Source organism: Brassica rapa, chromosome A05, assembly GCF_000309985.2.
Source record: "Brassica rapa cultivar Chiifu-401-42 chromosome A05, CAAS_Brap_v3.01, whole genome shotgun sequence".
NCBI lineage: Eukaryota > Viridiplantae > Streptophyta > Magnoliopsida > Brassicales > Brassicaceae > Brassica > Brassica rapa.
Window position 1 is genome coordinate 27,556,570 of NC_024799.2, and position 26,342 is coordinate 27,582,911.

Here is a 26,342-nt window from a genome sequence, read left to right on the forward strand (position 1 = left end):
CAAACCTTCTTTTTTATTTGGGATTTGGCGATGGCGCTGAATGACTGCAACCATTTACAATGTTAGGTAGAGTTAAAAAAGAGGAGGAGGGAATGGGTGTTTTGGTAATTGAAGAGATGGCAAAAAAGCGCTAGTTTACATAATTCGAAAACTCCTTTCCCCCGCTTCCTCCTCCTTGCTTTGGTAAAAAAGTCACGCCAAAAGCTCTGAGAGAAAGAGATCTGCAATCTCCAGATGGAGAAAATGCCATGGATTGTGTCGTCTCAAGATGTGGATGCTCTCGCTCTCCAATCGTATAGCCGCAAGGAGAAATCTCTAGGCGTTCTCGTCTCCAAGTATTTTTACATCTCTCCCTCTCTCTCGATAATTTGTTTCCACCAGATTTGGTTTCTAATGTGTGTACGTACGTACGTACGATCCAGTTTCGTGAGGATATATAATCGAGACGATGTTGATTTGTTTGGCATCGATGAGGCCGCTGCCAAATTAGGTGAGATTCAGAAATTCTTTGAGATCTTAAAAGCTTTTTTTTTTATTGGGTGGGATTCCATAAGAACAATTGTTGTGTGGCAGGAGTTGAACGACGGCGTATATATGATGTAGTCAATATACTGGAGAGCATTGAGGTACACTCTCACTCACTCATTTCACTCTGTCTTAGGAGCTGAGATTCTCTATGTCTCTCTCTCACTCAGGTTGTGTCTAGAAAAGGCAAGAATCTTTACTCTTGGAATGGTTTTCTCCACATTCCTCGCTCTCTTCATCATCTCAAGGTATAATACTTTAAATAGCTACTCAATACTGTCTGTTTTCAGGGAGAATGGTTTTTTCATCTTTGCTTTTGTTTACAGGAAGAAGGATTGAGAGAGGGTTTTGGTACCTCAAGTATCTGCAGCAACTCGGACAAGGTATACAAAGCATCACATTTTGCTGATTCTACATTGTTGATTTTTTTAGTAGTTTCTCTAAGTGGTTGTGGATTATCTTTGAGTGGTCATTAACAAGGGTTCCATGCCCCCCCTTTAGTTTTGATCTAACACAATTCTCTGTGATAGGTTTCACATGATGATGAAAGTGAAGAGTCTTTATGTTTAACGCCTGATGATCAAGACAACTCCTCACTCTCTAAATTGGGTATCTCTTCTCTTTCTACTCCTTTTTTCTTTATTTATGTTGTTGGAATCATTAAATACATCTTCTTTCCTAGTAGATAAAAACCACAAGTCTTGTTATTGCTAATCACTCTTGGCATTTGATAAAATTTTCCGAGGATAAGATTTGTGTTAAAAGAGCTAACTTTATTATACTTCTTTTCAGACCACAAGAAGGAGAGTTCTCTCTGGCTACTTTCCCAGAACTTTGTTAAGATGTTTCTTTGCTCTCATGTGAGTTATTTATTCCACTACGCACCTCTCTTCTTTCACACACTTTGTGAAATTGTCCTATAACCCCCCTCTTTGCTGCTTTCACTTTAGGATGATCTCATCACACTGGATAGTGCTGCAAAAGCCTTGCTGAGCGACTCTCAAGATCCAATGCATATGAGAAGTAAACTCTCTCTTTCCTTAACTTTCTTCATCTCTGGTTATTGCATAAATAGTTGATACTACCATGAACCAACCCACCAATATCTGAAAATGATTTAACAGCTAAAGTTAGACGGCTTTACGACATTGCAAATGTGTTATCCTCCATGGAGTTAATCGAGAAGGTAGAGTGTTTTGCTCATTAACCAGATACATTTAACCCTCAAATTACTAATTTCCAGTGTTTCATCTTTCTTTCTTTATTGCTTTGCCCACAGACACATATACCAGGGACTAGGAAACCAGCATACAAGTGGTTGGGGTCCAAAAGCTTAACCGAAAAAGGATCAACCTTGTTTAACTCCACCAATGAATCCAAGAAGCGGGTCTTTGGAACAGAGATCACCAACTTTAGTACAAAGAGAAACAAAACAGATTGTTCATCAAACTACGTACAGAACGGATATAATAAACATGACGAGGAGGAAAAGAAACCAGCTGCAAAGACCTATGTGTTTGGACCATTCTCGCCAACAGGTGCATCTAAGAAGAACAACAACAACAATGCTGGAACCAATAATAGCGGAAGGTTGCAAGATCTCGAGGCCCTTTCTTCTACCTACAAACCTCAGTATTGCAATCAAGGTAACAACCACAGTTAGGCAAGCATGTTAAAAAAGTAATAATCATGCATTCTTGATTCCGTTATATTTAATTGTTGTGGCTAAAACAGATGTAACTGGTCTTCTTGGGCATTACACGGAGGCATGGAACAAATGGTTTGCAGAGCTTGATCGCAAATAAAACATTACTGTGCGCCCCCAAAGGTAGATTGTTTTCACTGGGTACATGATGAGAGCATATAAACTCACAGAACATCATAGTTTTCTAGTCTTCCTTAATCAAGAATCAACGTATTGTTGTTATTTGTCAATAAAAGTCACACCCAACAAAAAAAAATCCATGTAATTTTTTTGCCCCAGTGACTTTGTCTAGTGGACTAGCTCCTTCCATCCATCTAGATTCGAATTCGTACTCTCCTGAACTTACTATAAATGTTTATTCCTATATTTGGTTTGGCATCATTAGATTTTTTTCAGGTTCTACAAAGCATTTATTTATGTTTTTCTTTGACTTTGCACCTTCTGTCACAAGTAAACTATGCAAAAAGGATCGTCTAATGATAGCACATTTGACTGTGAATCTCTTAATATTCAAATGTTTCATAGGTCAAAACTTTCATGACTCATACAGATGTTTCGATGCGTTAGATTGCTCGGAGACTGATCTAAGCTCAAACTTCAAGATGCCCCCCATTAAGAAAACAAATATTTGTTCAATTTATAGTTTCTTCGAAGCTGAAGATAATGTCTCCACATTAATATTGTTTCTGTTTTATTAAAACACGAACTAACACATACAAAAGTGAACCTCGAATTTCCTAGACGATTGAAAGTAGTATATACTATATAGTAGGCATTATTAACTTATGAGAAATATATGAATTGTAATTGATACGATGAGAATTACATAGCTTTATGTAGTATAGCTATATATAAATCAAATAATAAATGAGAGAATCATACAATTACTAAGGATAATATATGATGGAGTGATTATTGTGATTGAGTAAATCATGAGTTATAACTGATACTCTTTCTTTGATAGGCATTATATAAGAATGATTTTTTTTCTTTTGAAGAATGCTTTTCTTTTGAATAAAAATGGAGAATTTTTTTTTTTTTGAAACATGATATCTACTTTATTCATTTCTACTTTATTTTTTTTTTAAACATGATATCTACATAGAATGATATCTACATAGAATGATTTCTTTTATTTCATTTCTACTTTCTTTCTACTATATGATATCTACATAGAATGATTTTTATTTTTGAAACATGAGATATCTACTTTATTCATTTCTTAAGTTAGTTGAATTTTATTTCTTCAAAGATGGGATAATATATTATAATATTTGGTCAAACAAAAGTATTTCAAGCTTTCCAAAACGGTTAAACTTTCTTCACCACACAACACTCTAATACAAATTATTTTTCCTATTTATTCACCGTAACGAAGATCTCAACTCCACACACAATCCAACCCTTACAAACAATTTTTTGTTTTTGTTTTCTGAAGAATCTTTATTTTTTTTTTAAATGATGAAACTAAAGCAAACCAACGTAATGTTTATGGTGTTAGCCCTAGTCTCGGCATTGGTTTTCCTACAATCAGAAGCTGGTAATTATTGTCCGCTGGAAAATATAAATAGCATACCAGGATGTTTCGATGCGTTGAAATTAGCAACAGGCAAAGATATCAGTAAGCTAACAAGAGCTTGTTGCAGAGCAGTCTTTTCAGTAAGCTCTGATACTTGCTACTTGCTTCTCTTTCCTGGCAAAGCTTACCCTATTAAGATATTCAGAGACATTTGTCTTAATGTTAATTATGTTTCTGCTGCTTCACCTTTTTAATGTTTTATGTATCTATTAATGATAATAATATAATTAAAATGAATCGAACTTTCCTTTTCTATTTTCTCATTCATATTTTATATCACTAATTGATACACAAATACATCCTATTAATATACTATCCTTGATAGTATCCACATAACTGATACACAAATCAATTTCTTTAGTCACAAACCTTCTTCACACATCTCTGTAAGTCATATATATAAGAAAATCAAGTGCACGCACACAGCTAATTGTAATCAATGCATACTGATCAGTTTCATCAGTTCTTCTAGATAGCGATTCGAAGTTCTCACTAGCGTCTACGCAATACAAAGATCTCATTAGCGTCTACGCACTAACGGCGTTAGATTAAGTGGCGAGGATGTTTTGATGCGGCGAGATTAGTGGCGGATAAAGATAGATGGCTACCAAGAGATTGATTACAAAGCAGTGAAAACACTTGCCTCTTGATTTGTTTATCCTGATAAAAGGATTACAATACTAATATCTTCAAAAACATTTATGTTAATTATTTAACTTTGGTGTTAAAAATAAAATAAAAATAAAAATAAAAATTATTTAACTTTGGAGTACCCTAAAGATATAATCAAAATGGTGCTTCGCTGTGCTTGAAGTCCCATGTCCATCTTGTTTCTCTGGTCTTAAATGCCTTATGTTTCATGTCCAGAAGATGATCAAGTAAAATTAAATATTTGAAAAATAGATCTTCGGTCCAAAAAATAAAGAAATTAATAATCAAGTCTCCTTGGCCTTTCTATCAAGTATTAACCAAAAGCATCTTCAAGCCTCCTCAAAGAAACACTTGATCTGCCCCTGACTTGTTTGTATCATTGATATAATGGGAGTTACATAGCTCTATATAGTAGAGCTATATGAATCAAAAAATAAATAAGAGCATCATACAATTATTAAGGAGAATATACGATGGAGTGATTATTGTGATTGAGTAAATCAAGTATAAATGAGTTATGACTGATATTCTTTCTTTGATAGGCATTATATAAGAATGATTTTGTTTTTAAAGATTGGCTTTGTTTTGAATAAAAATGGAGATATGATATCTAATTTATTCATTTCTTAAGTTGGATGATTTTTATTTCTTCAAAGATGGGATAATACTCCATATTTTTTTCATAATAAGTGTCATTATAATTTTTTTTCTTGTTATAAAAATGTGTCACTTACAATTTCAATGCAAATTATACTTATTTTGAGCTGAAAATTAATTAAAATTTCCATTGACTTTATAAATAATGTTATTTATCTTGAATACTATTGGTCAGTGATGTGTAATTAATAATAACTTATATATATTTTCGTCGTCAAAGTAACACTTATTTTTAAACAAAATGAGTATATTATAAGATTTGGTCAAAAAAAAACTGTCAAACTTTCCAAAACTGTCAAACTTTCTTCACCGCACAACACTCTAATACAAATTATTTTTTCTATTTATTCACCGAACGAAGATCTCAACTCCACAAACAATCCAACCCTTTCAAACAATTTTTTGTTTTTGTTTTCTGAAGAATCTTCTTTTTTTGTTTTAAATGATGAAACTAAAACAAACCGACGTGATGTTTATGGTGTTAGCCCTAGTCTCGGCATTGGTTTTCCTACAATCAGAAGCTGGTAATTATTGTTCGACAGAGAATATAAATAGCATACCAGGATGTTTCGATGCGTTGAAATTAGCATCAGGCAAAGATTACAGAAGGCTAACAAGAGATTGTTGCAGAGCAGTCTTTTCAGTAATCCCTGATACTTGCTTCTTGCTTCTCTTTCCTGGCAAAGCTTACCCTATTAAGATGTTCAGAAACATTTGTCTTAATGTTAATTATGTTTCTGCTGCTTCACCTTTTTAATGTTTTATGTATCTATTTATTAATGATAATAATATATTTATAATGAATCAAACTTTCTTTTTAATATTCTCATTCATATTTTATTTCACTAATTGATACACAAAATACATACTATCCTTGATAGTATCCACATAACTGATGCACAAATCAATTTCTTTAGTCACAAACCTTCTTCACACATCTCTGTAAGTCATATATATAAGAAAATCAAGTGCACTACGCACACTGCTAATTATAATCAATACATACTAACGGCGCTAGATTAAGTGGCGAGGATGTTTTGATGCGGTGAGATTAGTGGCGGATAAAGATATCAGATGAGCTACCAAGAGACTTACAGAGCAGTGAAAACACTTGCCTCTTGATTTGTTTATCCAGATAAAAGGCTTACACTACTATTATCTTCAAAAACATTTGTGTTAGTTATATATCTTTGGCGTACCCTAATGATATAACTAATCAAAATGGTATCTGTGTGTTTCAATGTATTGTGGTGCTTCGCTGTTGCTTAAAGTCCCATGTCCATCTTGTTTCTCTGGTCTTAAATGGCTATCATGTTTCATGGGCAGACAATGAATCAGGAAACCATTTTTGAAACCATATTATCCGATTTAGTTCAGGTATTTTGTATCCAAACTATCCAAATATACCAAGAAATAATCATGACCAAGGGAACGAGAAGGAACACTATGTTCCTTAATATTCCTTAATTTTTTTACCATTCATGTGGAATGAAATTCATTCCTCTTTATTCCTTTGTTCGTAGAGAATTATAGAACAAATCTATTCCTCATTAATTTTGATAAAGAACCATCATTTCTAAAATTTTATTCCTACTCATTCCTTTTCTATCCATTCCTATTATTCCTATGATGATTACCAGTCACACCCACAGTTTTGTTTGAGTATTTCTATTAAAACTATCTTATTTTATCTAAAAATGCACAAAATATTGAAAATAACTAATATATTTAATTTATCATTTTAATTTAAATTATTATAAGTATAATTATAACTAATATTTTAGATATATATTTACCTTTCGAATAGTTTCGGATGCTCATTCGATTTCCGGTCCGAGTTGGATTCGGTATTGATTCTTCATATATAGCAATTTAGGACCCATTCGATTATTTATTTCGAGTCCAATCGGATTCGGAATCCTGATTTTGTAAAAATCAGGATTCGGTTTTTCTGATCCGGATTTTTTTCCCAGCCGTAACCAAAACATTAAGCCTCCTAAACAACAGTTATATCCCTTAATATGCCTTTTACTAAAGAAAACCCGTAACATAAAGTTGAGTAGGTTTCTTTTTACATGCATGCTTACTAGAATTGGGCCTTCTGAAAGACCATATAGGACCCCAGTAATCGCTAGGGCTTCCTCGTTAAAACGGACGTCGCCGCTGGCAAGAGACCTTTAAATACGAACCATCTCTCCTCTGTTTCATCAAGTACTACTCAATAACTGGTTCTCCGTTCAGTTCTCTTTATTGGTCTTCAGTATGTTTAGTGTTCAGTATGTTTATGGCAAGAGACCTTTAAATACGAACCATCTCTCCTCTGTTTCATCAAGTACTACTCAATAACTGGTTCTCCGTTCAGTTCTCTTTATTGGTCTTCAGTATGTTTAGTGTTCAGTATGTTTATGGCAAGAGACTTTAAATACGAACCATCTCTCCTCTGTTTCATCAAGTACTACTCAATAACTGGTTCTCCGTTCAGTTCTCTTTATTGGTCTTCAGTATGTTTAGTGTTTACTTCTGTTCTTTGGTTTGAATTCTCTCTTTTAGTATAAATTGAAAAACAGATCAGATGATGAGCTAATACTGCAACAATATGATCTTCATGATTCTTAGTATTCAAGTCTCTGATGATCTATCAACATTTTTTCTCTCTCTCCCTTTTGCTAATCTTTTTCTTCTTTGATCTTGTCAGATTGTGTATCTTCTTAATTTGATATTCCTTGTTTTCGATATATATATATATATCTGGATAAGAGAAAGAAAAGTGATATGATGAGCAACTAAATTGGTCCGTGTTTCAGATTAACCGTGACCGAAAACTTTCTTAACCAAACTCTGATCTCTCAAAATCTTTTTTGCGAAATTTACTTTATTTTAATATTTTCTTTTTTTTTTATTGATCTTTTATCCAGCGGTGATGATTTTATGAAAAATTCACATGTCAGACTTCAGAGATTCTTAACGAATCAGTGAGAATGAATTCATATTTTCTGAGCAGAAGACGAGTGTTTTTGCTCCATAAGAGCGATTTCAAATGTTGAATTATTTGACCAAAGGATCTGGAGAATAACCAAGTATTAATGAATTGAACATAATTTAAAGTAAAATGAATAACCAAGTATTAATGAATTAAACATAAATTCAAGTTAAAAATACAAATTATGATGAGTCGTGCCCGGAAGCTGGATCCATCGTTAAAAAGATGTATTTTTGCCGTTCATTATAAATTTGTGGACAAAATAATTATTAATGTTGAATCCAGTTAACCATAACTCATATTTTACACTGGTAATAAGAAAGCTTACCAAAGGACAATGTAATCTGATGCAAAGCTGTAATAATGATACGTAAATCTCTGTCCAAGCGAGTTCTTAAAAGTACAGATTCGTGTTGTTAGTAAGCGCCTAAAAAACCGTCGTCAAGGAAAAAATGATGTCGAGTATATTTGCCAACGTGGCGAAACATCAACCAAAGTTTCTGTTTAGATCCCATTTTGTCTCATAATAAGTTTTTCTTAGATTTTCCTTTTATGTAAATCGATTCGAGAATGGAGATACTTCGAAAGGCAGCGATTGTACGGCTCCATAGCCACAACGGAAAGTACCTAACCGCTGACGTAGATCAAGAATCCGTTCATCAAGACCGTCGCGGTACAACTAAAAACACCCGATGGACCGTTGAGATTGTTTGTGGGTCTAATGTCATTCGTCTTCAAAGCTGTTACGGCAAATACCTAACCGCCTCTAATAATCATTTCCTCCTCGGAGCCACCGGTAAAAATGTATTACCAAGGGGGTTTTCTTGTTTCCCCCGCAATAAATTACCTAAAATGTAATTAGGTCTTTTTAAAAGATATCTTGAATGACAAGGCATCCCAATAATTTACCTCAAGTTGCAAAACACAATGGAATGGTTATGTTTGCTGTAATGCAAAAGAAAGCGCAATGGAAATTTATCCTTTAAATCATTATTAGGTTTTTTGCGTGTGATTTGATAATAACTTGTGAAACAAGGTACTTCAAACCTTACCGGCAAAGTTGGATTCGTCGGCAGAGTGGGAACCAATATCGGACAATGGCAAACACGTACGGTTCAAGAGTCGGTATGGACAGTATCTAAGAGCTAACAAAGGTTTACCGCCTTGGAGAAACTCTATCACACACGATATCCCTAGCCGTACAGTCACACAAGATTGGGTCTTGTGGAGTGTTGATGTTCTCCAAGTTCGAGTTATCAACGACGATGCTGAATCTACCCATAGTTCTTCGGCATTTTCACGGGTCGAGGTACTATACATAGATACCAACTCTAGTAGTACATTTCAAATGTTATTTTTGTTGATGTTATATGTACTTGACCAGTCAGGTGATTCATTTACTGTGAGCTTACCACCAAAATCTGAAGGAAGACTGATATATTACCAGACTAGAGATGATTGTGGGAACATGAATGATGACGACGACATAGGAGAAAAATCATTGATATTCCATGGAAGCGAGTTGACAGAATTGAAGAAGAAACTAGAGGAAGAAACAGGGATCCAAGATCTTATTGTTTGCTCTAGAAACCCTTTGCATGATGCGAAGCTTTGTCCTCTTCAGTTGCATCTCCCTCCCAATAACGCAACAATGCACATCATCATCGTTCCTCCTTCACTCGGTACGAAACTTCTCCTTTGATTACACTAATTGCTTTTCAAATATGTTTTTTTTTTTGAACAAATCAAATATGTTGTTAAAAAATATATTGTTAAGAGTTATATATATATATATATATATAATTAGATCTTAGCTAGCTAATATTTTAAGTTTTATTTTACCATATGAGAACAATATTTATAAGAAAGTATATGATACATTTGAGACATGAGTGGCCAAAGTTCTTGTTTTCCAAATTTTTGTTTCGAATCTAAAAATGAAAGTTTACTACACGACATACTTTTTCCTTAAAAGTCTCGTTACGTCTCGTAACATGACAAATCTGCATCATCCCTAGTTTAATTAGTTTTTTTTTATATGTAATTTTGTCATTGAATTTTGTTTTTTTTGTTTTCCTTTTTGTCTTGCAGATACTGACAAACGATAAGAGTAATATATGTGAAACAACCAACTTGGAGGAGAATAAACTAGAGAGTTATTATTTCATGTTGTTTCTTTACTAATAAACAATGTGAAAGAATAGTTTCAGAAATTCAAAACCTTTTGTTAATCCAAAAACAAAGCCTCAATACGTATTCCTTTATATGTATTCATTTGTATTACTGTATTAGATACATAGAATCGAAGTATAAACTTTCTCTTCCGTTCGACTGAATTTTGTTAATGTTTTTGTTATTATTGTACATGTTTCAGATTAACTTTCTACCAAAGTTCCTATTAAATAAACTTAAGTGTAGGCGTAGCTATTTCGATTCTCCAAGATGATTGTAAATTCTGATTTTTTTGGGTATACTATATATTTGTGAAAGGGACTCTTGCAGTTGAGTAGTTTGCATTAGGATAGTATATAAACGAGTCACCCGTGACGTACTCTAGAGCTTGATAACATTCTCTCCTTTGTGATTGTTAAATGTTAATAATCATTAACAATATTTACGCAGTTGTGAGTTTTTTATTCATTAGGTCAACAATGTTTTATAGTCTATCAATTCATAGAGTAGTTGGAAATTCAAACTTTAAATTACTAATTATTGGCCGATCAGAGAATAAAAAGTTTATCATTTAAGAGTAAAGCTAAATTTAGACGTAATGTACTAGTGTTAATCAAATCTCATTTTTCTCCTTGGTTTCTCACTGGGTTAGCTTCACTTAAATCGAAAAAGTGAAAATGAAAAGCAATATGATTAGGAGCTTCTTTTTCCTTCCAAAGAAGCACAGAACATCTTAAATGTCTATAGATTTTTCTTCTTTTTTGTTTTGTTGGCAAAATCTCAAGAGAGATTAGACTATTAAATGGATTGACCAAAAAAGAAGTGTGAATTGGAATACAAATTTGAATAGGTCAAGTAAGTGGATAGTTTAATTGTAAATTGTTGAATGACTTATTCAAAAATCGAAGAATAATAAAAGTATTAGTTATCACAATACAAAAAAATACTTCTGGTTTGATTATAAAATTATGAGTTTTGATTATAATAATTGTCCTTCAATAGTTTTTTAAATAAAAAAATATAAATATTGGGGTGGGGGGGGGAGAGGAGGGGAATACGAAAAAAGCGTTTTGTAACTGTTGAGGAGTAAGCAAACAAACACATGCCAAATCGCTCTCTCTCTATCTCTCTTGCCCGCTTTGCCCCTTCTTTCTTCTTTCTCTCTCTCTCTCTCATCTCATCTCTGCAGACATCAATTCCCTTTTTTGACTAAAATTCTCTATCTGCTTTTTAATCCATTTTTCAAAGTGATTCTTCTTCTTCTCTCTTCACCAAAAATCTCTCCTTTCTTCTTCTTCCGCAGCTCGGAACTATCTAATCTCATTTGGATTTTGAAGTTTTTTTCTTTTCTTTTGTTTCCTCTCTATCTCGTGCTCTGGTCAAGTTCTAATCTTTTTTCTGCGGATGAGTTTAGATTCCGTCAAAGTAATGGAGCAATCGAACAAACCCAACGAGAGCGAGAAGAAGAAGAAGAGGAAGAAGCAGAAGAAGAACAATGTCAGGAACAGCGAAGAAGAAGAAGCAAATGGGTGCTGGGTCAAATTTAGGGTTATGGTTTGTTGCCTACCTTCAACTTCAGACGTTGATAGCTCATCTCCCACTCTCTCTACCACCACTCGTATGCCTTCCTTCCTCCCTTCGCTCTGCTCCATTTGGTTCTGCAATTAATAAAAAAAAACCTTTCCTTTTTGTGATGAATTTGGTTTCTAAAAAAAAAGACTTAATTTTTTTCCATCTAAGGCTTCTTTCCCCATATGTAGTTGGTTTACCTAACTTTGAGAATCAATTCCAGCTTAACTACTTTCATCCTAATCCATATTATTATTAATAATCTAACTAATCATATCATGTCCTCCATTTTAGTGTATAAGTAAAGCTTTATCCTTTCTTACTAGTTAGTTAGTAGTGAATGTGTTTTGTAATGATGTATTTGGTTTTAACAGTGGGGAGTAAGTCTGCAACAACTGTGAAATCAAATGAGCAACCAGCTGGCCCTGTTTCTTCTTCTACAACCGCAACTAGCAATGCTGAAAGCTCTCTGTCCACTCCTATGATCAGTGAAGAGCTTAAGATCTATTCTCACCTCAAGCAGTTTTCTTTCCTTGATCTCAAGTTAGCTACTAGAAATTTCAGACCCGAGAGTCTCCTCGGGGAAGGCGGCTTTGGTTGTGTCTTCAAAGGATGGGTCGAGGAGAACGGAACTGCTCCTGTTAAGCCTGGCACTGGCCTTACTGTGGCAGTTAAAACCTTAAATCTTGATGGACTTCAGGGTCATAAAGAGTGGCTTGTAAGATATCCTTTCTTTTTTTTTTCAAATGTTGAAAGCTTAAAAAAAAACAACTAAAAGGTTTCTGTTTGCAGGCTGAGATTAACTATCTTGGCAATCTTCTGCATCCGAACCTTGTTAAACTGGTGGGTTATTGTATCGAAGATGACCAAAGGCTGCTGGTTTATGAGTTTATGCCTCGAGGAAGTTTGGAGAATCATCTCTTCAGAAGTAAGTGTTAAATCAATTCTCAAACCCTTCATTATTGTACGTACAGTAAAGCTTTAAATCTTTCTCCTACTTGTTGTGTGTGTTGGAACTTGGAAGGGTCGTTGCCTCTTCCATGGTCGATTCGGATGAGGATTGCATTAGGTGCTGCCAAGGGTCTCAGTTTCCTTCACGAAGAAGCTCTTAAGCCTGTCATATATCGTGATTTCAAAACCTCCAACATTTTACTAGATTCAGTATGTTTCCTTTTCAGCTTCTATGTATGTATAAGCCCGTCCTTGCTTGCTTCTAAACTTGTTACCAATATTCTCAGGACTACAATGCCAAACTATCAGATTTTGGGCTTGCCAAAGATGCTCCTGACGAAGGCAAAACACATGTCTCTACTCGAGTCATGGGCACTTATGGTTACGCCGCTCCTGAGTATGTTATGACTGGTTAGTCTCTCATTCACTCTCTCCTCTCATTATATATCTTTTTCTCTATTAGCAGCACTGATATGATTGTATACTACTACTCCTTATAGGTCACTTGACATCTATGAGCGATGTTTACAGTTTCGGTGTGGTTCTACTCGAAATGCTGACTGGTAGAAGATCCATGGACAAGAACCGACCAAGTGGTGAGCAAAACCTCGTTGAATGGGCTAGACCGCATCTTCTCGACAGGAGAAGATTCTACCGGCTGCTTGATCCGAGGCTGGAAGGTCATTTCTCCATCAAAGGAGCTCAGAAAGTGACTCAGCTTGCAGCCCAATGCCTTAGCCGTGATTCCAAGATCAGACCCAAAATGAGTGAAGTGGTTGAAGTCCTTAAGCCACTCCCAATGCTCAAAGACATGGCTAGCTCTTCCTACTACTTCCAGACAATGCAAGCCGAGCGGTTGAAAGCTGGGTCTGGGTCGGGTCGTGGGTTGGGGTCGAGAAACGGGCAACCGGTGCTTAGGACACTGTCTAGTCCTCATGGACAAGCCGGTTCTTCACCTTATCGTCATCAGATTCCGTCTCCTAAGCCCAAAGGTGCAACTACTTAGCTATATCTCATTTCCTTTAGAGGCTATTTCTTGTGACGCAAGGAAACTGTCTGTTTTTTAACCAATATTCTTAACCGATTTAGAGAAAGGCAAATTATGGTGTATAAGATTGATCTGAAAGAAGATCTGATGTTGTGGATTTACATTTACCCTTTGTAACATCCTGTTTCGTATTCTATTGTATGCTTTTAACGGTTGTCTCAGTATTTACTGTCATTCATTATTATTCGTGTTTTCGCAATTTCTCAGTCCGGCCAAGTACGCAACCTAAGCCGAACCTAACCTTTGATATAAATGTGGATGACGTTTAAGCTTATTAAATGTTTGAATCTTTTCCCCTCTTTTTGATATTTGGACTTATCCATTTGCTGCTTTTAACATGTCACAATGACTGCATCATCTCTTTTAAAATTTCATCGTCACCCACCCCATATAACTGCATTTGAGAGCTATTACGGAAATATTATCAATGCCCCCCGTAAGTTCTTTTCACACTTCACAGTTGCTTCACCAGCACTCAACCATATAAAACTATCAACAAAGGGGGGGGTATTGGAAAGTGTTGGGGTTGAAATTTCGCTTTTACTAGAGTTTTGAATCTTTTCCTCTTTTGAATTTGGTACTCATCCGCCGCTTGTTGCTTTATATAAGATTAATCGAATAGTTATCTGACTAAAAAGTAATAATATGGCACAGGATGACACCATTTCTTACGTGAAGTTATTGTTTATTCAAATGTACTCAAATGCAAGTTATCCATCTTAGTACTTGTTAAACATGCATGCCGCAAGGACCAACGACTTAAACTCAGAAAACTAACTTTAATTTGATTACTTTTTGCTGTAATTTGATTTATCTTTATTGAAACTTGATCATTGTTTATAATAAAAAATACATAATTTAATGACTAAATCCAAAATTACGGAACATTCAACTATTCAAAAACAATGGACCGTTCCAAACTCCCAAGTTTCAAAAATCCGGAAATCCCCTCCCACCTTTTTCCAGCAAACATAAACAAATATTTAAAAACACATCCATCTTGTAATATTTTACTTTTGAAACCCTACACATAGCTGTAGATTATTAATATAAATAGAGTCCGGTCAACGTTCTATGTATTGAAACATATAAAATGAATGTAGTTCTTGGTTATAGTCGTCATCCGACAAGGCTATCCGTGTACGTGTATATACCCTTCTTAAACAAATATCCAAGATAAAGAACTAGTAAAATGAATGGTTCACCCATCCTGTGATCTATGCAATTTAAACAGGCTCCCCAAAGGGCCGGTTGGTTTCTTGGGGTTTGAATATTAACCCATCCTGTGATCTATGCAATTTTTCAGTCGAAACAAGAGATCACCTTTTTCTTGAGTTGCAGGTTTTCACTCCATCTGTGGGCTGAAGTGTTCTCACGGCTGTCTCCACGACAAGCACCATTCATCACATGGGCTGAACTCCTCTCATGGTGCAGATTTCGCAGCCCATCAGCTACGCCTACTCTCAAGAAACTGGTTGCCCAAGTGCTCATCTACCACCTTTGGAGACAAAGGAACAGTACTCTCCACAACAATACACATCTACTTCAGGCTGAAACTTTCAGATTAATAGACAGAGATGTGAGAAACACAATAACTGCAAGGCGCAAGAGGCGCAAATTCACCAACATCATGGCACTTTGGATCAGATGACCCGGTCATATCCAATAGCCAAAAATCTACTACCTTTCTTGTTTTTTATCTAATTTTTGCCAAGAAAGATGTATGTAAAAGCCTTTTATTTTGTAAAAGACAAAAGTTTCATTTTTAATGATATTTACAGTTTAGCAAAAAAAAAAAAAAAAAAAAAAAAAATGAATGGTTCACGCGTAAACAAGACAAGGTTTATCTGGTGGCTAAACCACTTATCGAAGTTTTGTCAAATATAAAAAGAAAATGAATCGAAAAAGCATATGTCTTCGTCCAGAACTGACAAATATTAACAAGTTTGATCATTTATTTCTATCTCCAAAAACCAAGATATGCCATTCTATTTAGACTTTTCAAAAAGAAATGTCACTTCCGAATAAAATAAGTACGAAATTTCCGAGGAGTAATCACATGACATCATGACACGATCGTCATCTTCTTCCTCTTATCTATATAACTACTCATGCGGCTTTCCTCTCCTCCACTAACTATTTTACAGAGCAATACAGAGGGAAAAGACAGAGACATATATATACAATTCATTCTTGTTCTAAATCTCAACAAGACTAGGAGGTAATGGGGAACCTTTTGTGCTGCGTGCTGGTGAAGCAATCAGATGTGGCCATCAAGGAGAGATTTGGCAAATTTCAAAAAGTTCTTAACCCAGGTCTCCAGTTTGTGCCCTGGGTCATAGGTGATTATGTCGCCGGTCATCTCACCCTTCGTCTCCAGCAACTCGATGTTCAATGCGAAACCAAAACAAAGGTAAGCAGCATTGAACACATATACACATATCTCCTCCTTCTAACGTATCATTTATGTATCAGGACAATGTGTTTGTGACAGTGGTTGCATCCATTCAATACAGAGTCTTGGTTGACAAGGCAAGTGATGCTTTCTACAGACTTAGCAATCCTACTTCCCAAATCAAAGCCTATGTCTTCGATGGTAACTACTCCTTCATCATCTACTTCCTTTCCCAGTAGTGCAAAGATTCTGATGCTGGTTCTGTTTCTCTCAGTGATCAGAGCATGTGTACCCAAGCTGAACTTGGACGATGTCTTCGAGCAGAAGAATGAAATAGCCAAATCCGTGGAAGAAGAGCTAGACAAAGCCATGACTGCTTATGGTTATGAGATCCTTCAAACCCTTATCATCGACATCGAGCCTGACCAACAGGTTAAACGTGCCATGAACGAAATCAACGCCGGTAAGGAGACATAATCTCCCAAACCTTAGAAACCACATAATCAAAGTTATGTCTCTGATCTTGAAATTAATTTTTTTACAGCGGCGAGGATGAGAGTGGCGGCGAACGAGAAAGCAGAGGCGGAGAAAATCATTCAGATAAAGAGAGCAGAAGGAGAAGCTGAGTCCAAGTACCTGTCTGGACTCGGTATCGCTCGTCAGAGACAAGCTATCGTGGACGGTCTCAGAGACAGTGTTCTCGGCTTCGCTGGAAACGTGCCGGGGACGTCAGCTAAGGATGTGTTGGACATGGTGATGATGACTCAGTACTTTGACACTATGAGAGATATCGGAGCTAGCTCCAAATCTTCGTCGGTGTTTATTCCTCACGGTCCCGGCGCCGTCGCAGACGTGGCGGCACAAATTCGAAATGGATTATTGCAGGCCCACCAGACCAATGCCTAAATGGCTCAGTCAAGAGTCAACTGTCTGAAAGCCGTCTCCACCCTGTTTTTTGGTGATATTTTTAAAAGATATAAAATGATATGTTGATTGTTGTTTTATATTTTTCTTTTTCCATGTGATCATTTTTTCTTGTGTGGTTTATCTTTTTTTTTTTATCTGCCCTTGTTATTTTGTATTAATTTCTGTTAATTCAGTTTGAATGTGAAAATTAAAAGTATAACTATCTCTTTTCTTTTGTGCACCAAATTATAACTATTTCTAAATACATTAATACAAATGTAGAATTTGGTTAGTTATTTTAAAGGGAAAATTGACAAAATAACCCTCAACTTTTAAAAATAAGTCAAAAAAATCACCAACTCACAAACACGCCATTTTAACCTTCAACTTCTAGTCAAACACGAATAAATCTCATACTTTCGTTGACCAAATCATTTCATTCTCGTCAAAAGTCAACCGTTTAGTGATGTTAGTTATATATTTAACGGTTGACTTTTAATGAGACCAAAATGGCTTGGTCAACATAACTATGAGATTTTTTTTGTTCTAATTTTAAAAGTTGAAAATTAAAATTGCTTATTGAAGAACATTTTAATTAAAAAATGTTATTTTTCTTCTTCTTTTTTGACAAAAAAATTGTAGTTTTAATATCGATAAGAACTACTAATTTACTAAATTGTAGTTTTTCATATCTTGATTTTTAAAAATGAATTAAAGACTAAAAATTGTTTAACAAAATAACTTAATTAAAAATAAAATCATAATGTAAATTCAGATATAACATAAAATAGTTAAGTGCTTATGTTCAAAACAATTTTAAGAATAAAAACATAAAAGTTAAAGGTAAAACCTAAATGTAGATCCTAAAATCTACGCTAAATATTTTGTAGTGATTAAGAGTTAAATATGGAGAAGAAAAGATGATGCAGATAACAATATCTTTAGAACACAACGATGTAATCAGATTCCGATAGGCAAAAATGGATTTTATTGATGAATAAGACTCAATACAATAAGAGAAATGAGATCCAATATTACAAATGAGATCGATAAGGGAAAATACTTAAAGCGAAGTGAAATGAGGTCGATATGTGTGTTAAACTCTCTCTAGGATTTTCTCGATGTCCCTCCTTTGATTCCGTCGATCTCCTTTTATAGTCGATCGGCCTTGAATTCTTCTTCAACTCCCCGCGATCTCCGGACGTCGATATCGGTCTGTTAGGGGTGTTCTAACTGAATTGGGCCCTATCCTCACAACGGGCCTCACAAATCTTATTTGAACATATTTTATTAAGTTAGTGATTAGAATCGATATGAAAAGCTATAATTTTTGTTGTAAAAAAACAATTTTTCTTATTAATATATAGTGCGTTTGACCTCCATCATATGTTAGTGAAGGATGCGACTATGCAATAAAACAGAATTTTCATATTTTTGAATTTTTCTCAAAATCTATGGGCTAACCCCTACCAAAATATTGAATTTTTCGGTAAATGCTCTAATAATGAAGCATGTGATCTTTTGGGTTGTTTTAAAATTTCTAAACACATTCTATATTTGTATTAATGTATATTAAACTCATTTTCAAGGTACATAGGCATCGTTTTAATTTTTTGTCAATTAAATTAGTAAAACTTCATAATACTCCCTAAATTGGTGGACTAACCACTATAAAATCGCTACTTTCTAGGGAAATGGAGACAACAAAAGTTCCAAACCTCTTTGACCTTCATCATATGTTAGTGAAGGATGCAACTATGCATTAAACCAGAATTTTCATATTTTTGAATTTTTCTCTAAATCTATGGGCTAATAACCCCTACGAAAATACTGAATTTTTCGGTAAATGCTATAATAATGAAGCATATGATCTTTGGAGTTATTTTTAAATTTCTAAACATATTCTACATTTGTATTAATGTATATTAAACTTATTTTCATGGTACATGGGCATCGTTTTAATTTTTTGTCACTTAATTTAGTAAAATTTCATAATACTCCCTAAATTGGTGGACTAACCACTATAAAATCGCTATTCTCTAGAAAAACAGAGACAAAAAAGGTTCCAAACCTCTTTGAACTTCATCATATGTTAGTGAAGGAAGCAACTATGCATTAAAATAAAATTTTAATATTTTTGAATTTTTCTCAAAATCTATGGGTTAACCCCTACGAAAATACTGATTTTCTCGGTAAATGCTCTAATACTGAAGCCTATGATCTTTGGTATTGTTTTAAAATTTCTAAACACATTCTACATTTGTATTAATGTATATGAAACTCTGTTTCATGGTACATGGGTATAGTTTTAATTTTTTGATAATTAATTTAGTAAAACTTCATAATACTCCCTAAATTGGTGGACTAACCACTATAAAATCGCTATTCTCTAGAAAAACAAAGACAACAAAAGTTCCAAACCTCTTTGACCTTCATCATATGTTAGTGAAGGATGAAACTATGCACTAAAACAGAATTTTCATATTTTTGAATTTTTCTCAAAATCTATGGGTTAACCCATACGAAAATACTGAGTTTTTTGGTAAATGCTCTAATAATGAAGGATATGATCTTTGGGGTTTTTTTAAAATTTCTAAACACATTCTACATTTGTATTAATGTATATTAAACTCATTTTCATGGTACATTGACATCGTTTTAATTTTTTGTCAATTAATTTAGTAAAACTTCATAATACACCCTAAATTGGTGGACTAACCACTATAAAATCGCTATTCTCTAGAAAAACGGAGACAAAAAAGGTTCCAAACCTCTTTGACCTTCATAATATGTTAGTGAAGGATGCAACTATGCATTTAAATAGAATTTTAATATTTTTGAATTTTTCTCAAAATCTATGGGCTAACCCCTACGAAAATACTGAATTTTTCTTTAAATGCTCTAATAATGAAGCATAGATCTTTGGGGTTGTTTTAAAATTTCTAAACACATTCTAAATCTGTATTAATGTATATCAAACTCTCTTTCATGGTACATAGGCATCGTTATAATTTTTTGTCAATTAATTTAGTAAAACTTCATATTACTCCCTAAATTGGTGGACTAACCACTACAAAATCGCTATTTTCTTGGGAAGTGGAGACAACAAAAGTTCTAAACCTCTTTGGCCTTCATCATATGTTAGTGAAGGATGCAACTATGCATTAAAATTTTTTTTTCACATTTTTGTGTTTTTTTTTCAAAATCTATGGGCTAACAATCCCTACGAAAATACTGAATTTTTCGGTAAATGCTCTAATAATAAAGCATATGATCCTTGGGGTTGTTTTAAAATTTATAAACACATTCTACTTTTGTATTAATGTATATTAAACTCATTTTCATGGTACATGAGCATCGTTTTAGTTTTTTGTCAATTAATTTAGTAAAACTTCATAATACTCTCTAAATTGGTGGACTAACCACTATAAAATCGTCATTCTCCAGAAAACCGGAGACACAAAATGTTCCAAACCTCTTTGACATTCATCATATGTTAGTGAAGGATGCAACTATACATTAAAATAGAATTTTGATATTTTTGAATTTTTCTCAAAATCTATGGGTACCCCGTCGAAAATACTGAATTTTTCGGTAAATGCTCTAATAATGAAGCATATGATCTTTGGGGTTGTTTTAAAATTTATAAACACAATCTACATTTGTATTAATGTATATTAAACTCTCTTTCATGGTACATGGGCATCGTTTTATTTTTTTGTCAATTAATTTAGTAAAACATCATAATACTCCCTAAATTAGTGGACTAACCCACTATAAAATCGCTATTTTCTAGGGAAATGGAGACAACAAAAGGTCCAAACCTCTTTGACCTTCATCATATGTTACTGAATGATGCAACTATGCATTAAAACAGAATTTTTATATTTTTGAAATTTTCTCAAAATCTATGGGTAACCCCCTAAGAAAATACTGAATTTTTCGGTAAATGCTATAATAATGAAGCCTATGATCTTTAGGGTTGTTTTAAAATTTCTAAACACATTCACATTTGTATTAATGTATATTAAACTCTGTTTCATGGTACATGACTATCGTTTTAATTTTATGTCAATTAATTTAGTAAAACTTCATAATACTCCCTAAATTGGTGGCCTAACCACTATAAAATCGCTATTCTCTAGAAAAACGGAGAAAAAAGGGTTCCAAACCTCTTTGACCTTCATCATAAGTTAGTGAACGATGCAATTATGCATTTAAATAGAATTTTAATATTTTTAAATTTTTCTCAAAATCTATGGGTTAAGCCCTACGAAAATATTGATTTTCTCGGTAAATGCTCTAATACTGAAGCATATGATCTTTGGTGTTGTTTTAAAATTTCTAAACATATTCTAAATTTGTATTATTGTATATTAAACTCTCTTTCATGGTACGTTGGCATCATTTTAATTTTTTATCAATTAATTTAGTAAAACATCATAATACTCTCTAAATTAGTGGATTAACCACTATAAAATCGCTATTTTCTAGAAAAACGGAGACAACAAAAGTTCCAAACCTCTTTGACCTTCATCATATGTTAGTGAAGGATACGAAAATACTGAATTTTCGGTAAATGCTCTAATAATGAGGCATATGATCTTTGGGGTTGTTTTAAAATTTATAAACACATTCTACATTTGTATTAATGTATATTAAACTCTCTTTCATGGTACATGGGCATCGTTTTAATTTTTTTGTCAATTAATTTAGCAAAACTTCATAATACTCCCTAAATATGTGGACTAACCACTATAAAATTGATATTTTCTAGAAAAACGGAGACAACAAAAGTTCCAAACCTCTTTGACCTTCATTATATGTTAGTGAAGGATACAAAAATACTGAATTTTTCGGTAAATGCTCTAATAATGAAGCCTATGATCTTTGGGGTTGTTTTAAAATTTCTAAACACATTCTACACTTGTATTAATGTATATTAAACTCATTTTCATGGAACATGAATATCGTTTTAATTTTTTGTCAATTAATTTAGTAAAACTTCATAATACTCTCTAATTTGGTGGACAAACCATTATAAAATCGCTATTTTCTAGGGAAACGGAGAACACAAAAGTTCTAAAACTCTTTGATTTTCATCATATGTTAGTGAAGGATGCAACTATGCAGTAAAACAGAATTTTCATGTTTTTGAATTTTTCTCCAAATCTATGGGCTAACCTTTACGAAAATACTGAATTTTTCGGTAAATGTTCTAATAATGAAGCATATGATCTTTGGTGTTGTTTTAAAATTTCTAAACACATTCTACATTTGTATTAATGTATATTAAACTCTTTTTCATGGTACATGGGCATCGTTTTAATTTTTTGTCAATTAATTTAGTAAAACTTCATAATACTCCCTAAATTGGTGGACTAACCACTATAAAATCGCTATTTTCTAGGGAAATGGAGACAACAAAAGGTCCAAACCTCTTTGACCGTCATCATATGTTACTGAAGGATGCAACTATGCATTATAACAGAATTTTTATATTTTTGAATTTTTCTGAAAATCTATGGGTTAACTCCTACGAAAATACTGAATTTTTCGGTAAATGCTCTAATAATGAAGCCTATGATTTTTGGGGTTGTTTTAAAATTTCTAAACACATTCTACATTTGTAGTAATGTACATTAAACTCTGTTTTATGGTACATGGGTATCGTTTTAATTTTTTTGTCAATTAATTTAGTAAAACTTCATAATACTCCATAAATTGGTGGACTAACCACTATAAAATCGCTATTCTCTAGAAACACGGAGATAAAAATGGTTCCAAACCTCTTTGACCTTCATCATATGTTAGTGAAGGATGCAACTATGCATTAAAACAGATTTTTCATATTTTTGAATTTTTCTCAAAATCTATGGGCTAACCCGTTTGAGGCGAAAACCTCATGTACGGTTTTGTAATAGGGTGAGAATAGTAATGTTATCACCGACTAGGATTATCTAACAGTTTAAGTACAGTTGATATAGTTGAGGCACAATCAAAATATGGTTTTTGGGGATGGAATTTGTGGCGTCAACCTATAGGTTTTATCATTTTTCTAATTTCTTCCCTAGCAGAATGCGAGAGGTTACCTTTTGATTTACCAGAAGCGGAAGAAGAATTAATAGCAGGTTATCAAACTGAATATTCCGGTAACCCTACGAAAATAATGAATTTTTCGGTAAATGCTCTAATAATAAAGCATATGATCTTTGGGGTTGTTTTTAAATTTAAAAACACATTCTACATTTGTATTAATACTTATTAAACTCATTTTCATGGTACATGGGCATCGTTTTAATTTTTTGTCACTTAATTTAGTAAAATTTCATAATACTCCCTAAATGGGTGGACTAACCACTATAAAATCGCTATTTTCTAGGGAAATGGAGACAACAAAAGTTTCAAACCTCTTTGACTTTCATCATATGTTAGTGAAGAATGCAATTATGCATTAAAACAGAATTTTTATATTTTTGAATTTTTCTCAAAATCTATGGGCTAACCCCTACAAAAATATTGAATTTTTCGGTAAATGCTCTAATAATGAAGCATATGATCTTTGGGGTTGTTTTAAAATTTCTAAACACATTCGACATTTGTATTAATGTATATTAAACTCATTTTCATGGTACAAGGGCATCGTTTTAATTTTTTGTCACTTAATTTAGTAAAACTTCATAATACTCCCTAAATTGGTGCACTAACCACTATAAAATCGCTATCTCTAGAAAAACAGAGACAAAAATGGCTCCAAACCTCTTTGACCTTCATCATATGTTGGTGAAGGATGCAACTATGCATTAAAACAGATTTTTCATATTTTTGAATTTTTCTCAAAATCTATGGGCTAAACCCCTACGAAAATACTGATTTTTTCGGTAAATGCTCTAATAATGAAGCATATGATCTTTGGGGTTGTTTTTAAATTTCTAAACACATTCTACATTTGTATTAATACTTATTAAACTCATTTTCATGGTACACGGGCATCGTTTTAATTTTTTGTAAATTAATTTAGGAAAACCTCATAATACTCCCTAAATGGGTGGACTAACCACTATAAAATCGCTATTTTCTAGGGAAATGGAGACAACAAAAGTTCGAAACCTCTTTGACCTTCATCATATGTTGGTGAAGGATGCAACTATGCATTAAAACAGATTTTTCATATTTTTGAATTTTTCTCAAAATCTATGGGCTAACTAACCTACGAAAATACTGAATTTTATGGTAAATGCTCTCATAATGAAGCATATGATCTTTGGGGTTGTTTTAAAATTTCTAAACACATTCTACATTTGTATTAATGGATATTAAACTCATTTTCATGGTACATGGTCATCGTTTTAATTTTTTATCAATTAATTTAGTAAAACCTCATAATACTCCCTAAATTGGTGGACTAACCACTATAAAATCGCTATTTTTTTTGGGAAATGGAGACAACAAAAGTTCGAAACCTCTTTGACCTTCATCATATGTTAGTGAAGGATGCAACTATGCATTAAACCAGAATTTTCATATTTTTGAATTTTTCTCCAAATCTAAGGGCTAACCCCTACGAAAATACTGAATTTTTCGGTAAATGTTCTAATAATGAAGCATGTGATCTTTGGGGTTGTTTTAAAATTTCTAAACACATTCTACATTTTTATTAATGTATATTAAACTCATTTTCATGGTACATGGGCATCGTTTTAATCTTTTTGTCAATTAAATTAGTAAAACTTCATAATACTCCCTAAATTGGTGGGCTAACCACTATAAAATCGCTATTTTCTAGGGAAAGGGAGACAACAAAAGTTCCAAACTGCTTTGACCTTCATCATATGTTAGTGAAGGATGCAACTATGCATTAAACCAGAATTTTCATATTTTTGAATTTTTCTCAAAATCTATGGGCTAACTAACCCCAATGAAAATAATGAATTTTTCGGTAAATGCTCTAATGAAGCATATGATCTTTGGGGTTCTTTTTAAATTTCTAAACACATTCTACATTTGTATTAATACTTATTAAACTTATTTTCATGGTACATGGGCATCGTTTTAAGTTTTTGTCAATTAATTTAGTAAAACTTCATAATACTCCCTAAATTGGTGGACTAACCACTATAAAATAGCTATTCTCTAGAAACACGGAGACAAAAAAGGTTCCAAACCTCTTTGACCTTCATCATATGTTAGTGAATGATGCAACTATGCATTAAAACAAAATTTTCATATTTTTGAATTTTTCTCAAAATCTATGTGCTAACCCCTACGAAAATACTGAATTTTTCGGTAAATGCTCTAATAATGAAGCATATAATTTTTTGGGTTGTTTTAAAATTTCTAAACACATTCTAAATTTGTATTAATATATATTAAAATCATTTTCATGGTACATGGGCATCGTTTTAATCTTTTTGTCAATTTATTTAGTAAAACTTCATAATACTCCCTAAATAGGCGGACTAACCACTATAAAATCGCTATTTTCTAGGGAAATGGAGACAACAAAAGTTTCAAACCTCTTTGACCTTCATCATATGTTAGTGAAGGATGCAATTATGCATTAAAACATAATTTTCATATTTTTGAATTTTTCTCAAAATCTATGGGCTAACCCCCTACGAAAATACTAAATTTTTCGGTAAATGCTCTAATAATGAAGCATATGATCTTTGGGGTTGTTTTAAAATTTCTAAACACATTCTGCATTTTGTTAATGTATATTAAACTCATTTTCATCGTACATGGTCATCATTTTAATTTTTTGTCAACTAATTTAGTAAAACTTCATAATACTCCCTAAATTGGTGGACTAATCACTATAAAATCGCTATTTTCTTGGGAAAGGGTGACAACAAAAGTTCCAAACCTCTTTGACCTAAATCATATGTTATTGAAGGATGCAACTATGCATTAAAACAGAAATTTCATATTTTTGAATTTTTCTCAAAATATATGTGCTAACCCCTACGAAAATACTGATTTTTTTGGTAAATGCTATAATAATGAAGCATATGATCTTTGGGGTTGTTTTTAAATTTCTAAACATATTCTAAATTTGTATTAATGTATATTAAACTTATTTTCATGGTACATGGGCATCGTTTTAATTTTTTGTCAATTAAATTAGTAAAACTTCATAGTACTCCCTAAATTGGTGGACTAACCACTATAAATCGCTATTTTCAAGGGAAATGGAGACAACAA

At 33.2% G+C, this 26,342-nt stretch overlaps 5 protein-coding genes and 2 non-coding genes across 10 annotated transcripts; all 7 read left to right on the forward strand.

Annotated features, from left to right (window-relative positions):
- The first annotated feature begins 5 nt into the window (after positions 1–5).
- On the forward strand, positions 6–2,660 carry LOC103870970 (E2F transcription factor-like E2FF). Its single transcript, XM_009149169.3, has 11 exons — positions 6–335; positions 423–490; positions 574–626; positions 696–773; positions 852–908; positions 1,056–1,134; positions 1,318–1,385; positions 1,476–1,548; positions 1,650–1,711; positions 1,805–2,171; positions 2,260–2,660. Exons 1-11 carry the CDS (start codon positions 235–237, stop codon positions 2,328–2,330), a joined length of 1,077 nt encoding a protein of 358 aa, XP_009147417.1. The 5' UTR covers positions 6–234; the 3' UTR covers positions 2,331–2,660.
- Positions 2,661–4,312: 1,652 nt separating this feature from the next.
- Positions 4,313–7,033, forward strand: LOC103870999. The gene has a single exon (XM_033291488.1). It carries the CDS (start codon positions 5,560–5,562, stop codon positions 5,872–5,874), a length of 315 nt encoding a protein of 104 aa, XP_033147379.1. The 5' UTR covers positions 4,313–5,559; the 3' UTR covers positions 5,875–7,033.
- A 12-nt stretch (positions 7,034–7,045) lies between these two features.
- LOC103870968 lies at positions 7,046–11,023 on the forward strand. 3 transcript variants are annotated; one of them, XM_033291492.1, is made up of 3 exons: positions 7,046–8,901; positions 9,134–9,779; positions 10,189–11,023. In XM_033291492.1, the coding sequence occupies exons 1-3, from the start codon at positions 8,668–8,670 to the stop codon at positions 10,203–10,205; spliced, it is 897 nt and encodes a 298-aa protein (XP_033147383.1). In that variant the 5' UTR covers positions 7,046–8,667; the 3' UTR covers positions 10,206–11,023. The 3 variants fall into 3 exon arrangements, with proteins under 3 accessions (XP_033147383.1, XP_033147384.1, XP_033147382.1); XM_033291493.1 differs by lacking the exon at positions 10,189–11,023 and having other exon boundaries at positions 9,134–9,406; positions 9,482–10,039; XM_033291491.1 differs by lacking the exon at positions 10,189–11,023 and having other exon boundaries at positions 9,134–10,039.
- On the forward strand, positions 7,684–7,753 carry LOC117134496. The gene has a single exon (XR_004458681.1). It is a non-coding gene; the product is annotated as a small nucleolar RNA Z199 (small nucleolar RNA).
- On the forward strand, positions 8,027–8,121 carry LOC117134499. The gene has a single exon (XR_004458684.1). It is a non-coding gene; the product is annotated as a small nucleolar RNA R64/Z200 family (small nucleolar RNA).
- Positions 11,024–11,429: 406 nt separating the features above from the next.
- On the forward strand, positions 11,430–14,021 carry LOC103870967 (receptor-like serine/threonine-protein kinase At3g01300). 2 transcript variants are annotated; one of them, XM_018658751.2, is made up of 7 exons: positions 11,430–11,770; positions 11,804–11,887; positions 12,213–12,556; positions 12,631–12,766; positions 12,863–12,999; positions 13,077–13,200; positions 13,290–14,021. In XM_018658751.2, the coding sequence occupies exons 1-7, from the start codon at positions 11,674–11,676 to the stop codon at positions 13,793–13,795; spliced, it is 1,428 nt and encodes a 475-aa protein (XP_018514267.1). In that variant the 5' UTR covers positions 11,430–11,673; the 3' UTR covers positions 13,796–14,021. The 2 variants fall into 2 exon arrangements, with proteins under 2 accessions (XP_018514267.1, XP_009147414.1); XM_009149166.3 differs by having other exon boundaries at positions 11,431–11,887.
- Positions 14,022–15,866: 1,845 nt separating this feature from the next.
- On the forward strand, positions 15,867–17,366 carry LOC103870965 (hypersensitive-induced response protein 3). The gene is made up of 4 exons (XM_009149165.2): positions 15,867–16,250; positions 16,313–16,433; positions 16,507–16,695; positions 16,777–17,366. The coding sequence occupies exons 1-4, from the start codon at positions 16,062–16,064 to the stop codon at positions 17,136–17,138; spliced, it is 861 nt and encodes a 286-aa protein (XP_009147413.1). The 5' UTR covers positions 15,867–16,061; the 3' UTR covers positions 17,139–17,366.
- Positions 17,367–26,342: the final 8,976 nt, after the last annotated feature.